The sequence below is a fragment of the Chiloscyllium plagiosum genome, chromosome 41, assembly GCF_004010195.1.
Source record: "Chiloscyllium plagiosum isolate BGI_BamShark_2017 chromosome 41, ASM401019v2, whole genome shotgun sequence".
In the NCBI taxonomy this organism is placed as follows: Eukaryota; Metazoa; Chordata; class Chondrichthyes; order Orectolobiformes; family Hemiscylliidae; genus Chiloscyllium; species Chiloscyllium plagiosum.
The window spans coordinates 13,571,379-13,586,321 of NC_057750.1; the positions used below are offsets into that span (position 1 = coordinate 13,571,379).

The 14,943-nt window shown below is 51.2% G+C and overlaps 1 protein-coding gene across 3 annotated transcripts in view; it reads right to left on the reverse strand.

Annotated features, from left to right (window-relative positions):
- rasgrp4 (RAS guanyl releasing protein 4) overlaps positions 1–14,943 on the reverse strand; it is a 95,991-nt gene that overhangs the window by 17,383 nt on the left and 63,665 nt on the right. For all 3 annotated transcript variants that reach the window (XM_043680983.1, XM_043680982.1, XM_043680984.1), the window contains exons 10-15: positions 14,103–14,183; positions 11,219–11,323; positions 9,298–9,407; positions 7,758–7,902; positions 5,043–5,079; positions 1,111–1,260 (exon numbers count right to left, since the gene is read on the reverse strand). In XM_043680983.1, the coding sequence (XP_043536918.1) occupies positions 1,111–1,260; positions 5,043–5,079; positions 7,758–7,902; positions 9,298–9,407; positions 11,219–11,323; positions 14,103–14,183 (628 nt within the window). The remainder of the gene's footprint in view (positions 1–1,110; positions 1,261–5,042; positions 5,080–7,757; positions 7,903–9,297; positions 9,408–11,218; positions 11,324–14,102; positions 14,184–14,943) is intronic.

The window sequence follows — 14,943 nt, forward strand, 5'->3', positions numbered from 1 at the left end:
TGCCTGCCTTGCTGTGTTCTCCCAGCCTCCTGCCTGTCCCTCCTGATGCTGCCTGCCTTGCTGTGTTCTTCCAGCCTCCTGCCTGTCCCTCCTGATGCTGCCTGCCTTGCTGTGTTCCTCCAGCCTCCTGCCTGTCCCCCCTGATGCTGCCTGCCTTGCTGTGTTCCCCCAGCCTCCTGCCTGTCCCTCCTGATGCTGCCTGGCCTTGCTGTGTTCCCTCAGCCTCCTGCCTGTCCCTCCTGATGCTGCCTGGCCTTGCTGTGTTCCCCCAGCCTCCTGCTTCTCAGCTGCTTTCTGTAACAGAGAATCTCACAGTCTCCCCCCCTTTCTGGGTGAATATATTTCTCCTCATTGCCATTCTAAACCCTGTATCCTGAGACAGTGACCTCCTGGTCATCAGGAACACCCTTCCCCTATCTTGTCCTGTTAGATTTTAATACATTTGTATGAGATTCCACCCCCCACCCCCAACTTAAAAGTATAGAAATAGCCCTTTCAGCCTGACAAGTCCACACTAACCCTCTGAAGAGCAACAGCTCCCCTCCATATCCACTCCCTCCTGTACATTTAACCCTGACAAATGCATATAACCTATACCATCCCTATTGGCAATTTAGCATGGCCAGTCCACCCTAACCTGCACATTTTTGGAGTATGGGAGGAAACCAAAGCAAACCCACGCAGACAATGTGCAAACTCCACACAGACAGTCGCCCGAGACTGGAATCGAACCGGGGACCCTGGCACTGTGAGGCAGCAGTGCTAACCACTGAGCCACCGTGCCACTCTAAATTCTTCCAAACTCCAGTGAATGTGGTCCTAACTGATCCATTCAGAGAAAGTGAGGACTGCGGATGCTGGAGAAGGGCTTATGCCCGAAACGTCGATTCTCCTGCTCCTCGGGTGCTGCCTGACCTGCTGTGCTTTTCCAGCAACACACTCTCGACACCTAACCGATCCGTGCCAACCCAGGGAGCTGTCCAGTAAAGCTTTGTATCGGCTACTTCCACAATCTTAGTCACTTTCACCAAATACACCAGACCCGTACACACGAACGACGGCTCCAATAATAAGCGAGCATGCATTGGCAGTGAGCAGAGAGGCATTTACCAGTTCCGTGACCCTTCTGAGTGATGGGTGTCAACAGGGAGAGGGTCAGGGGGCACGGCAGTGTGCCTTCGCTCTGTGGACTTTTGCTGCGTTTCTTGCACTCCAGTACCACCACGTCCCGGCAATGCTTATGACAGTTGATGCCGCAGTCTGCAGAGAGAGGGAGAAGGGAACACGTCAGTTCGACTCCACTGCAGTCACGTCCCCAGTCACCAACATCCCGCGCCCCACTCTGTTACATTACAGTGGACAGGCAGGAGGCTGGGGGAACACAGCAAGGCCAGGCAGCATCAGGAGGGACAGGCAGGAGGCTGGGGGAACACAGCAAGGCCAGGCAAGGGTTACACCGGAAACATTGACTTCTCCACCTCCTGGTGCTGCCTGGCCTTGCTGTGTTCCCCCAGCCTCCTGCCTGTCCCTCCTGACGCTGCCTGCCTTGCTGTGTTCCCCCAGCCTCCTGCCTGTCCACCCTGATGCTGCCTGCCTTGCTGTGTTCCCCCAGCCTCCTGCCTGTCCACCCTGGATTCCAGCATCTACAGTTTTACTGTCTGTTACACTAAAGAGCAGACAAACAGCAACAACTCTCACTCTTGGAGGGACAGCGCCCTCATTCACTGTCAAATCACTCAAACAGGAAAGATAGTGAGTGGGGTGGGGGGCAGGAGGGGGTCTGGAACACTGCTGTGTGCTGGTGGAAACTTCATATTGACCCATTCGATGCAGATTCCCTCCAGTGTGGAAAATCACCCTTCAGCCCATACTGACCCTCCAAAGACCATCTCACCCAACCCTGCATGCACCATGGCCAATCCACCTCGTTCGCACTTCCCTGGATACCTTACGCAACCTAACCTGCACATCTTCCGACTGTGGGAGGAAACCCACACAGACACAGGCAGAGAATGTGCAAACTCCACACAGAGAATCGGCCGAGGCTGGAATCGAACCCAGGACCCTGGGGCTGTGAGGCAGCAGTGCTAACCACTGAGTCACCATTTCCCTGCAGAGGTTCACCAAAGACCCTCAGACAGCGCCTTCCAAACCCACGACCACTTCCATCTCGGGCCCCCCACCCCTGTCACTCACCACCCTTACTTATACAGCACAAAAACAGACCCTTCAGCCCAACCTGTCCATGCTGACCAGATATCCCAATCAGACCTAGTCTCATTTGCCAGCATTTGGCCCAAATCCCTCTAAACCCTTCCCATTCATATACCCATCCAGATGCCCCCAGCCTGTTCAGCCTCTCCCTGTAGCTCAAACCCTCCAAACCTGGCAACATCCTTGTAAATCGTTTTCCTGAACCCTTTCAAGTTTTACAACATCTTTCTGATAGGAGGGAGACCAGAATTGCCCACAATATTCCAAATCTTCTTCTTAATGGGTAGGGAGAGCAAAGGGAATAAATGAGAATTTGGAATTCGGAACACCGAACAAATCCGCCATGGGTCGTTGAGCAGGCTTTGATCAAAAGGGATGCCAACGCAAGCGGAAGATTTCAGAAGAGGCTGATGGGACATTCAGAGGGCCGGGCCTCTCTTGAAAGGCTCCCGCACAGTTTCAACCAATCGTTCTGATCTGCAGTGCGGGCCCAGTGATTGTAGAGATCAACCCAACAGCAGAACTTTTCTATGTTCTATTAACCTTCGATGTGCAGGGTCACAAGGGAGTGGGTTGTCTCTACCAAAACAGCAGGCACAGCAAGGACGGCCCAAGTGACCTCCCCGGGTCTTGGAAGAGTGGGCGACTCTGTGAAAGCTGAATGACATCAGATGGCTACCAGCGACGGTACCACAAGTGACTGCTCCCAGGAAGGTGGGAGGGAAACTTCACTGTGCTAGCAATTTCTTTTGTGCTTTTGCAAACTGTGAGAACTCGCACCTCACGTCTGCTGAGGTTATTTTTCTCGACAGCGATATTTTGACAGCACACGTGGATAATCTGGCTGTTTTTGTGCAATACTCCACAAAGACACTGTTGTAATATGGGATACGAATACAACTCCACATTTGCAAAGCCTTCTGGTCACCCCCAATCAGAAATGGGGCTTCCATGTGGGCCCTTAACATTGAGAGGGAAGCCCAAATCCATAGCTCACGTAAAATATCAGGCTCTCTCAAGATTATCCATCCAACATCCAGTGTGTAATGGGATCATTTTAGGTTCAAAATCACGCTCTGTTATCAACACAATTACCCAGAGGATATTGACCCATCTGCCCAAGGGAAATAGTTTCTCCCTGTCCTCAGAACTTTACAGACCTCAATCAGGTCCGCCCCTCCAACCCACCCAGCTTTCCCTGCTCCAAGGAAAACAACAGACTCTGAACTTCCCAGGAATTGGCCATGATTGGGAGCAGTAGCAGCCTTAGAATGGGGTAGTTAGAGAGTCATAGAGGTCTACGGCAAGGAAACAGGCCCTTCGGCCCAACCTGACCATGCTGCCCAGTTTTCACAATTACTCTAATCCCAATTGTCTGAGTTTGGCCCATATCCCTCCACATCTATCCCATTCATCTCCCTGTCCAAATATTTCTCAAATTGTACTCACCTCCACAGCACTACCTCTGGCAACCAATTCCAGACACTCACCACACTCTGGATAAAAAAGATCACCCCTTGGACCCCTTTGTACCCCTCCCCTCTCCCCTTAAACCTAGTTGTAGACTACCCTACCCTGGGGAAAAGCCCCATCCCCCCACCCCAACACATCCCCCAAACACTATCTCACCTCCACTCACCTTTAACATGAGGCCTCTAAGACAGCCTGATGGCTACATTATCTACCTTATCCATTCCCCTCATGATTTTATAAACCTCTATAGGTCACCCCTCAGGCTTCAGGGGAAATAGTCCCGGCCTATCCAGCCTCTCCTTATAATTCGAACCCTTTCAGTCAAAGTGAAAAATCACACAACACCAGGTTATAGTCCAACTATAATTGTGTGATTTTTAACTTTGTACACCCCAGTCCAACACCGGCACCTCCAAATCATGCCTTCCAGTCAAGGCAGCATCCTAGTAAATCTTTCCTGCACTCGTTCTAGTTTAATAATATCCTTTCTATAGTGGGGTGAGCTGAACTGCACGCAACACTCCAGATGTGGCCTCACCCATGGCCTGTACAACTGCAACTAGGTACCCTATATTCCTATACTCAGTGCTCCTACTTATGAAAGCATGTGTGTCCAAAACGTTTCGATTCATTGGCACATCAACACCAACACCCTGTTCACTGTCAGTGTTATACCTGGGAGGCTGAAAAGCCAACTGCCCCTTCTCCATCTCGGTGACAATGCCCATTTTCATACACCCTTCAGGGTTCTGTGCTCCGTATGATATGGTAAAGTGAAAGGGTAAGGTTCCCACAGTTAAAAATAACCGCAGTATCCAACACACTAAGCTCCCATGACCCCATCCACACCTGTCCTCCCCACCTTACGTTTCGCAAATTTAAGATATAAAAGAGACCTAAGGGGTAACTTGTTCACACAGAGGGTGGTACGTGTATGGAATGAGCTGCCAGAGGATGTGGTGGAGGCTGGTACAATTGCAACATTTAAGAGGCATCTGGATGGGTATATGAATAGGAAGGGTTTGGAGGGATATGGGCCGGGTGCTGGCAGGTGGGACTAGACTGGGATGGGATATCTGGTCGGCATGGACGGGTTGGACCGAAGGGTCTGTTTCCGTGCTGTACATCTCTATGACCAAATGACAGGTCTCACTCCCATATCCATCAAGGGCAGCTCTTTGGACACTCGACTGTCCATATCTGAACTTCTGTTTGCGTGGTGATCCTGCACTCGTTGGCTCTGGTGATGGTTCGGTGTTAAAAGTCTGATCAGGGCAGCCTTGGGCTCTCATACTATGTTAAAGGCGCCGCACAAATGCAACTTGGTAAGTGAAAGGTATAACAAGTGTTCTTACCCTGACACCTGTATCCTTGTTTGATGACACCCCACAGCTGAAAAGGGGAAAGAAACGAGGAATTAATTTGGGGTTAAAAATATTCAACATGTGAATACAGAAACCTCCCCTGCGATTCTGTCAGCTACACTCTGCCTACATTGTTGAACATACAAAGGGAGTGTTGCTAGGGAACGGTGCCATTCCCAGCCGTATATCCGCGATAATGTTTGTTGGAATTGTTCTGCGGGTTCTGATTAGACTCATACACGCACTGAGTGGCACCCCTCACTGACATTGACCACGAATGCAGCCCACAACTAAGCTACAAAGAACAGGCACCACTCTCTACTTAATGAAGGAATGGCTGCTCAGAAAGCCCAGTACGAGTGAAGTCAATGGATTAATTCCACAGGGATCTCCGATCGCTGGGAGCACGTGATGGAGATCTGAAGCTACAGGGGCTCCTGCCATGCCTTCAGCCTGTGAGACCATCTCTCCTACTGCTTCCTGTAGTAGAGGGGGTCCAGGAAGGCTCGGGGGGGCAATTGCTATTCACTGTTACCAGTGTGAGGAGGAGTCGAAGTGCTCCCTGCAACCTCTTCTGAGTGGCTGCAGGGAGCCATACGGTCAGCTGCTTCTCCCTCCCCAAAAAGGGTAAGGGCAGCATATACACAGGAACGTCACAGGTTCCCCTCTCAGCCACTCCCCATCCTGACTTGGAGATCCTATCAGAGTCCAGGAATTCCCTCCCTAAGGGCATTGTGGGTCAACCCACAGGCACATGGACTGCAGCGGTTCAAGGAGGCAGCTCACCCCCGCCTTCTCCAGGGACATTTTGACGAGGCAATGGCCTAGTGGCAATGTCACTTGCCCCAGAGACCCTTGATAACGATATGGGGTTCAAATCCCACCACAGCAGATGATGGAATTAGGATTCAATAAAACCTAGAATAAAGAATCGAATGATGATCGCAAGTCCATTGTTGGGAAAACCCTGTCCGGTTCATCAATGCTTTTGAGGGAAGGAAACTTACCTGGTCTGGCCTACATGTGAATACAGTCAATGTGGTTGAATCTTAAGTGTCCTCTGGGGAAGTGCCGCACTGTTGGAGGGACAGAGACGAGGGAGCGGGCACTGTCAGAGGGTTAATGCAGAGGGAGCGCCGCACTGTCAGTGGGTCAGTGCAGAGGGAGCGCCGCACTGTCGGAGGGTCAGTGCTGAGGGAGTGCCGCACTGTCAGAGGGTCAGTGCTGAGGTAGTGCCGCACTGCTGGAGGGTCAGTGCTGAGGGAGTGCCGCACTGTCAGGGGTCAGTGCTGAGGGAGTGCCGCACTGTCAGAGGGTTAATGCTGAGGAAGTGGGCACTGTCAGAGGGTCAGTGCTGACGGAGTGCCGCACTGTCAGAGGGTCAGTGCTGAGGAAGCGGGCACTGTCAGAGGGTTAATGCTGAGGAAGCGGGCACTGTCAGAGGGTCAGGGCTGAGGGAGTGCGGCACTGTCAGAGGGTCAGTGCTGACGGAGCACCGCACTGTCAGAGGATCAGGGCTGAGGGAGTGCTGCACTGTCAGAGGGTCAGTGCTGAGGGAGTGCCGCACGATCAGAGGGTCAGGGCTGAGGGAGTGCTGCACTGTCAGAGGGTCAGGGCTGAGGGAGTGCTGCACTGTCAGAGGGTCAGTGCTGAGGGAGTGCCGCACTGTCAGAGGGTCAAAGCCGAGGAAGAGCCGCACTGTCGGAGGGTCCGTGCTGAGGGAGCGCCGCACTTTCAGAGGGATAGTGCTGAGGGAGTGCTGCATTGTCAGAGGGATAGTGCTGAGGGAGTGCTGCATTGTCAGAGGGATAGTGCTGAGGGAGTGCTGCACTGTCAGAGGGATAGTGCTGAGGGAGTGCTGCACTGTCGGAGGGTCAGTGCTGAGGGAGTGCCGCACTGTCGGAGGGTTAGTGCTGAGTGAGTGCCGCACTGTCAGAGGGTCAAAGCCGAGGAAGAGCCGCTCTGTCGGAGGGTCCGTGCTAAGGGAGCGCCGCACTTTCAGAGGGTCAGTGCTGATGGAGTGCCGCACTGTCGGTGGGTCAGTGCTGAGGGAGTGTCGCACTGTCGGAGGGTCAGTGCTGAGGGAGTGCTGCACTGTTGGAGGTGCTTTCCTTCAGATGAGGCATTAAACCAAAGTCCCGTTTTTAAAAAAAATTATTCATTTGCAGGATGTAGGCCTCACTGACTAGACCCAGCATTTATTGCCCTTTTCTGAAAGGTGCCTGGAATCCAATACAGGGCCATAGCAGATCTGAAGGACATTCGTTAACCTAATTGGTTTCTCCTGACGGTCTGGAACAGTGTCTTAGTCATCATTAGATTCCCAGTTCGAGATTTTCTTTCCCCTTTGGATCAAATTCCGATTCCACTGGGGCGGTTTTCCGAACCCAGGAACATTCAGCCGGGTCACCGGATCGAGAGGCGAGTGATAATACCACATGACCACCATCTCCCCTCTCAGGAGACACCACCCTGTTCCGGTGACCCGACCAGTGGCTCATCTCTCAGTCATCCTGTGGGATCATGCTGTGCCCAAAGCCTTGGCAGGTCACATCGGCGGCCGCTCTCAATTGGCTGTGAGGCGTTTCGTTAGGGGTGGTGAGGGGATGGGAGGGGTGGGGAGGTGGTGTGGTGTAGGAGCAGGGTCACCCCGAGGTGGTGAGAAAACACTACGCGAATGCGCCAGAGCGGGCGCCCGAGACTTACGAATCCAGCGCAGCTGTCGCAGAAGGTGGGCTTCTTGTAGGTGGTCTCCTGGAAGTTGTGCAGGAAGCCAAGCCTCAGCTTGGAGCAGATGGAGCTGCCCCTCATGAAGTAGGCCGTGATCTCCTCTCGGCTGATCAGGCCCTCGCTGTAACGAGACCAAGCACAGAACCCAGCGGTCAGCAACCACCACCTTCCCTCTCCCACCGGCCCGCCCTCACCAAAAACACCCCCGCGTGCCAGGGTTGTGGTATCCCTTACCCCCTCCAAAAACAGCAGAAGATAGAGACAAAACTGGAGATTGGAAGTAGAGAAACGTTGCACACGGATTACAGCTTGTGCCAAAATGGCGACCTCCCCCCGCCATGTTGTTAGGTCAGAGTTCAAACAGGCTTGTGGGGGAAGGGTTGGGTTCCCTGTGTGAGCCAGAAAAGCTTTAAAACATCATCAGGAAAGACCGAATCAACACCCTTACACAGTAACCCAGGTTGTTTTGATGTCCTTGCCTTTAATTCTCTACGTGAAAGGAGCCGACTGTTAGGGGACGGATATATCCCATCTACAACCAGATTGATTTCTGGCCTTCAGAGCACTGTGGACCTCACTGGCTGCCGAACTGAGCAGCGTCAATATTTCAAATTTAAACGTAGGCCAGAGTGTGAGGGATAGAGGACTACGATACATCGAGCTGGTGGGTTAGTGTGTAGTGCCAGGGATACCTGCGCATCATACGCATCAGTATTGACCAGTAAGGCCACATAGAGTACAGGGTTAAACAGAGAATAAAACTCTCTCTACACTGTCCCCCACCCAGGACAAGGACAGCACGGGGCTAGATACAGTGTAAAGTTCTCTCTACACTGTTCCACCATCAAATGCTCTCAGGACAGGGGCAGCACAGGATTAGATAAAGAGTAAAGCTCCCTCTACACTGTCCTCATCAAACACTCCCAGGACAGGGGCAGCATAGGGTTAGATACAGAGTAAAGCTCCCTCTACATGGTCCCCCATCAAACGCTCCCATGACAGGGACAGTACGGGGTGAGATATACCTTCTTCTGCACTTGGCCTGGATGCAGGAGTGAATGTGAACTCAGCGAGGTTCTCATTTCTGCCACCAGACAATCTCAGGGTGAGTCAAGATGAGGCTGTCGGTTAGTGTAGCCAAGTTCGCCTTACACATCAATTCCCCGCTCACCAACATCAGGACGAGAAGGGGCCCTCAAACCCGGCTCACTGAACTACGTAGTTGTACAACAGTCTGACAGGAGGGATTTCCATCTCACTTGGGATTGGAACCTGAGTTCCTGATGGCCACATTCTTTGACCCCTTGAAAACATTCCATGATTTGGCCTCAACTGCTTTCTGTGGCAGAGAATTCCAACCACTTGCCCCCCCCCCCATCCCCAACTCTCTGGGTGAAGAGATTTCGCCTCATCTCAGTCCTAAACCCAATATTCTTAGACTGTGTGCCTTCCTTTTGGAACGGGTTAGTGCTGGTTGGTCTCCATGTATAGAGACCGCCAGGGAGCTTGTCCTTACCGTTCCTTATCCAGGACGAAGAACGAAAATGGGAAACTGACGGCGATCTTCTCAAACTCAACTTGGGAAATGTAGCCATCTTGGTCGTGATCGTAATTTTTGAACACGGACTGCGAAGGAGGAAAGGGGAGGTGAACAGTTCGATCACAAATGAAGCTGGAGTCTGTGGTCAGACGCATCTCTGGCCTTCCCTGTGCTAGAAGTGCCAGCCAGTAATAATATACCAACAACTCATCTTAGAGTCATAGAGATGGACTGCACGGAAACAGACCCTTCGGTCCAACCCGTCCATGCCAACCAGATATTCCAACCCAATCTAGTCCCATTTGCTAATACTTGGCCCATATCCCTCCAAACCCTTCCTACCCATCTAAATGCCTTTAAAATGCTGTAATAATCTGTCCAACAGGGTTTCTCACTGTCGACAGAGCCCTGCTTCCCCAATATACACCCCAACATGCAAACCCATCGACCAGCAAAACAACCAACCCACTTCATATCCATACTTCATATCATAGACTCAAAGCAATCTCTCTCTGTCATCAACAATTTCTCACCCAGCCAACTCTCTCCACCGAATCTAGAGTGTTACTACCTTACCCCACCCAATTTCACCTCCAAAAAGAACTCACTAAACTTACATATTATTTATTTACTTTCACTCTTGGAATGAGAGCATTGTAGTCTCGACCAAAGTTTATCGCTTGACTTTAACTGTCCTCGAGAAGATGGGGGTGAGCTGCCTTCTTGAACTGCTGTAGTCCGTGTGCTGTGGGTAGACCCACAATGCCCCGAGGGAGGGAATTCCAGGATTCGGACCCAGCGACACTGACATCGGGATGGTGAGTGGCCTGGAGTGGAACATGCAGGGGGTGGTATTCCCATGGATCTGCTGCCCTTGAGCTTCTAGATGGAAGTGGTCGTGGGTTTGGAAGGTGCTGCCTGAGGATCTTTGGTGAGTTCCTGCAGTGCATCTTGTAGATGGTACACCCTGCTGCTACTGAGCGTCGGGAGTGGGGAGGGGATGTTTGTGGGTGTGGTGCCAATCAAGTTTCTGAGATCATTCTCGTGAACCTCCAAGTGCAGCTAATTTGTGACTTCAAGTTTAACTTGTAGGTGGTAGTTTCCCCAAGCGTCTGTTGCCCTTGTCCTTGTTAGTTTCAGGGTTTGTACGATGCTGCCTGAGGATCTTTGGTGAGTTGCTGCAGTGCATCTTGGTGGGGGAGGGAGGGGATGTTTGTGGCTGTGGTGCCAATCTAGCGGGGGCTGTTTTGTCCTGGATGGTGTCGAGCTTCTTGAGTGTTGTTGGAGCTGCCCCCATCCAGGGGCAAGTGGGGAGTATTCCCTCACACTCCTGACTTGTGCCTCACAGATGGTGGACAGGCTCAGGGGAGGTGAGTTACTTGCTGCAGGTTTGGCCTGGTCTTGGGGCCACAGTATGACTGAACCAGTGCAGGTCATCGGTAGCCCCTGGGGTGTTGATAGCGGGCTATGTTGGTGATGCCAAGGGGAGGCAGTTGTTGGAGATGGTGATTGCCTGGCCCTTCTGTAAGGGGGATATGACACTCGCTAATGCCACTTACCATTAACCTACCTTAGTACACCCAAATCCAAACACTCCTTAACCTACCCCCTTCGTCCAGTCCAACCCACCTCCCACCCGCATCGCCAAACAGGCAAAGCCATGCCTGACCTGCTCAATCCCCTCAACTCGCCCACCCCACACCGTTTCTCCCTAATGTGATCGCCTACGCCCAGTGAGGTGCTAACGGCCTGTCACACTCTCACGGCACCCCCACACCCGTCACCACGGCCAACAGAATGCCAGCTGGGACCTTGGCGTATTTCCAGTGCACCCGAACCCAGCCCCTCTTGACCCTGATCTGAGCGGTTTAGGCTGACATGATGCAGATGTACTTACGTCCACCATCTGCTGGACATGCTTACTGACCGTCACGGCATCGAGCTTTGGTGCCACCCCCGAGGCCCAGTCAACTACCACCGGTGGCTTGCAGGGGGGCACTGACTGGAATAGAATGGAAACAGGTAAAAGCTTCACTTGACGGTAGCTGGTCGACTGAGGAGGCCTGAACCCGTTCAGCCATCTTGTAGCGCACCAAGGGGTTTGGAAGCTGTGTGGACTGTCCGTGTCACATCAGTGGTCCTCCACACCCCTCCCTCTACTCCCACTCTCTCGACCCTGAGGTTATACGTCAGATGAGGAATCTCCACAGTAAGTAGAACCATAGAATCCCTGTAATGTGGAAAAGGGCCATTCAGCCCATTGAGTCCACACTGACCATTCTGAGGTACCTCAGAGTGGAACACGCTGGATGGAGAAACGCTGAATCCAATTCCACTTTCTGTCATTTTCAATTTCAATGTATTTTTTTTTTTAAATCTGCTGAATGTGTTGTGTTTCTGGGAAAAAATATGTTAGAACCCTTAGTTGTCACGGAATGAGAGAAAATGGAGGGAAGGCCTCAATCAGATCAGAACAGTCTCGAGGCCTACGGACTACCTCTGATTCCTATTTCTTAACTTCTGAATTCTAGGAGAAATAATCGAGAGATTTATGTCTAGCAAACAATTGAATACAATTCCAAGACCGACCAGCGACACACAGTGATTTCGAATGCTGGGTTGAGCCAAAAATAAGGTTAATATGTCAAATACAGGAGTTGTGAACAAATCAAGAAGACATCTTGAAAAAATATGCTATGCTGGGTCTGGGCATTGTATTCAATCATTTGCTGGCTATAATCCCCTCGGTCATTCCTCCCGGAATTTCGGGGTAGGTCACCAGGCTCCTCCAGCCTGTTCTGGAATGATTGTGGTCCATTTTCCCACCTCTGCCCAATTATCCCTGTCGATTGTAAGACAGTTTTGTCCGTGTCGCTAGCTGGGATTGTTAACTTAAGAGAGACAAGAGAAACTTGGGAGCTTCCTAGTAAGTGGGACGTATTGGGAGGTTAGCTAACAATGCAAGTCAGAGGAACAGTGCAGAGGAAGAGGACCCATTCTAATGGGTGGTGCAGTGGCTCAGTGGTTAGCACTGCTACCTCACAGTATCAGGGACCCGGGTTCGATTCTAGCCTCAGGCACATTCTCCCCGTGGCTGTGCGGGTTTCCTCCGGGTGCTCCAGTTTCCTCCCACAGTCCAAAGATGTGCAGGTCAGGTGAATCGGCCATGCTAAATTGCCCATAGTGTTATGTGCATTAGTCAGAGGGAAATGTAGGGGAATGGGTCTGGGTGGGTTACTCTTCAGAGGGCTGGTGTAGAATTGTTGGGCCTGTTTCCACACTGTAGGGAATCTAACCGTCCGCTGTATTTTCTGACATTACTCATTCAAACAGTGCCACACTTGCCAAGTCTAATATTGCACATGGAGTCCTTTCTCGTTCTTTCATGAGATTGTGGGCATGACTGGCAGTGCCCACATTTGTTTCCCATCTCTAACCCTCCCTGAACCAAGCGACTTGCTCGGCCATTTCAGAGGGCACTTAAGACTCAACCACTTTGGCGTAATTGGTCTGGAGTCACATATAGTTCAAGGTGGTAGGTTTCTCCCTTACTTCCAGAGGTGAGGGGTTGGTCTTATGAAGGGAGATTGAGCAGTTTAGGCCCATACTCTCTGGAGTTTAGAAGAACACAAGGAGATCTAATTGAGGGACGTAAGTTGCTAATGGGGAGTGACACATGAGAAGATGTTACCTCAAGCAGAGCAACACAGAGCGAGAGGTCCGTGTTTTGGGAGAAGGAGGGAGCAGATTTAAAACTGAGATGGGGAGGAACGATTTCTCTCAAAGGATTGTGAAGCTGTGGAACTCACTCCCTCACAGGGAGGTGGGCTGCTGGGAGTAAATTTAGGAGCAGGAGGCAGGCAGATTGTTAACTAGTAATGGGCTGAAGGGGAACAGGCCGGAAAGTGGAGTTCAGGCCGAGATGAGATCAGCCTCGATTGTATTAAAGAGTGGGGCAGGCCTGAGAAGGGTTGAATGGCCTACTCCTGCTCCGAGTTCTGATGTTCTTTTGGACATTAATGAACCAGACAGTTAGAAACTCCAGGCTGTGAGATGCTCAGGGCTTCTTGCTCAATTTCAATAGGTTTTGGAACTCTGCGTTCAATTCTGGTCTCCCTGCGCTAGGAAAGAGGTTGCGAAACTTGAAAGGGTTCAGAAAAGATTTACAAGGATGTTGCCAGGGTTGGAGGGTTTCAGCTACAGGGAGAGGCTGAATAAGCTGAGGCTGTTTTCCCTGGAGCGTCGGAGGCTGAGGCGTGACCTCATAGAGGTTTATAAAACCATGAGGGGCATGGTTAGAGTAAATAGACAAAGTCTTTTCCCCCAGGGTAGAGTCACAGAGATGTACAGCACAGAAACAGACCCTTCGGTCCAACTCGTCCATGCCAACCAGATATCCTAAATTAATCTAGTCCCATTTGCCAGCATTTGGCCCATATCTCTCTAACTCCTCCCTAGTAATGTTCCCATCCAGACAGCTTTTAATTGTACCTGCTGTAATTGTACCACTTCCTCTAGCAGCACATTCAATACACCCACCACCCTCTGAGTGAAAAAGCTGCCCCTTTACGTCCCTTTTAAATCTTTTCCCTCTCACTTATGCCCTCTAGTATTGGCCTCCCATACCCTGGGGAAAAGACCTTGACTGTTCGGTATGGATGAGTTGGACCGAAGGGGCTGCTTATGTGCTGTATGATTCCATGACTGGGAAAACCATTGCCGAATCTCCAAGCGATAGGTTCCCTGTGATAACTGTGATGAACCGCGTCATGTTTCCTTACCACAGTTCGGTGAGTTTTTGGTTCCTTTGCGTAGGACAGCTCATAGATTTCATCTTCAGTGTAGTAGAGGTCGAGTGATAACTGAAAGAAATGTCAGGACAATGAGAGAAACGACCACGTTTTTGCGCAGATCAACAAACCCATCACAGCAGTGGGTGTTCGAAATGAGATTAAGTCACACCGTGAGGAATAGGAGCAGACTGCATTTTGGATAATTCCTGTTTTCCCAGGGAGTAGAGAACGTCCAGAATATGCTCTAATAGAACAAATAACTGAGCTGAAGATCTGAAAGTAAAACAGAAGCTCATCAGGTCTGACTGCATCTGTGGGGAGTAAGCAGACTTAATGTTTCGGGTTCGGCGTTCATGAGTTCTGATGAAGAGCTTTCTCTCTCTCCCCCCAGATGCTGCCCAGACTTGCTAAGTTTCCCCAGCAATTCCTGTTTTTGTTTCAAAGTTGGTGGCTGGTGTAGTGGGTACTGACTGTGTCTTTGAGAGATTTCTGATTGGTTCAGATCACATCAGGTTGACTATCGCTGCCCTCATTGCCTCCAAAATGTACTTTACCAACACCTCCCCCCCTCCCCCACCCCCATTGGTATCTCACATTTTATCCTGAGTAACCCTCAGGTTACCCGAGGTTCAGCTTGCTCTGTCTTACCTCAGAGTGCGTCTCTTTCCCCTATCACCTCTCCCCTCTGCTCCCTCACCTACACTGGCTCCTGTCCAAACCCAAGATACAGAATCCCTACAGTGTGGAAGCAGACCATTCGGCCCGTTGAGTCCTCACTGACCCTCCAAACAGCATCCCAACAGAACCCACCACCAGGGATATATTTCCC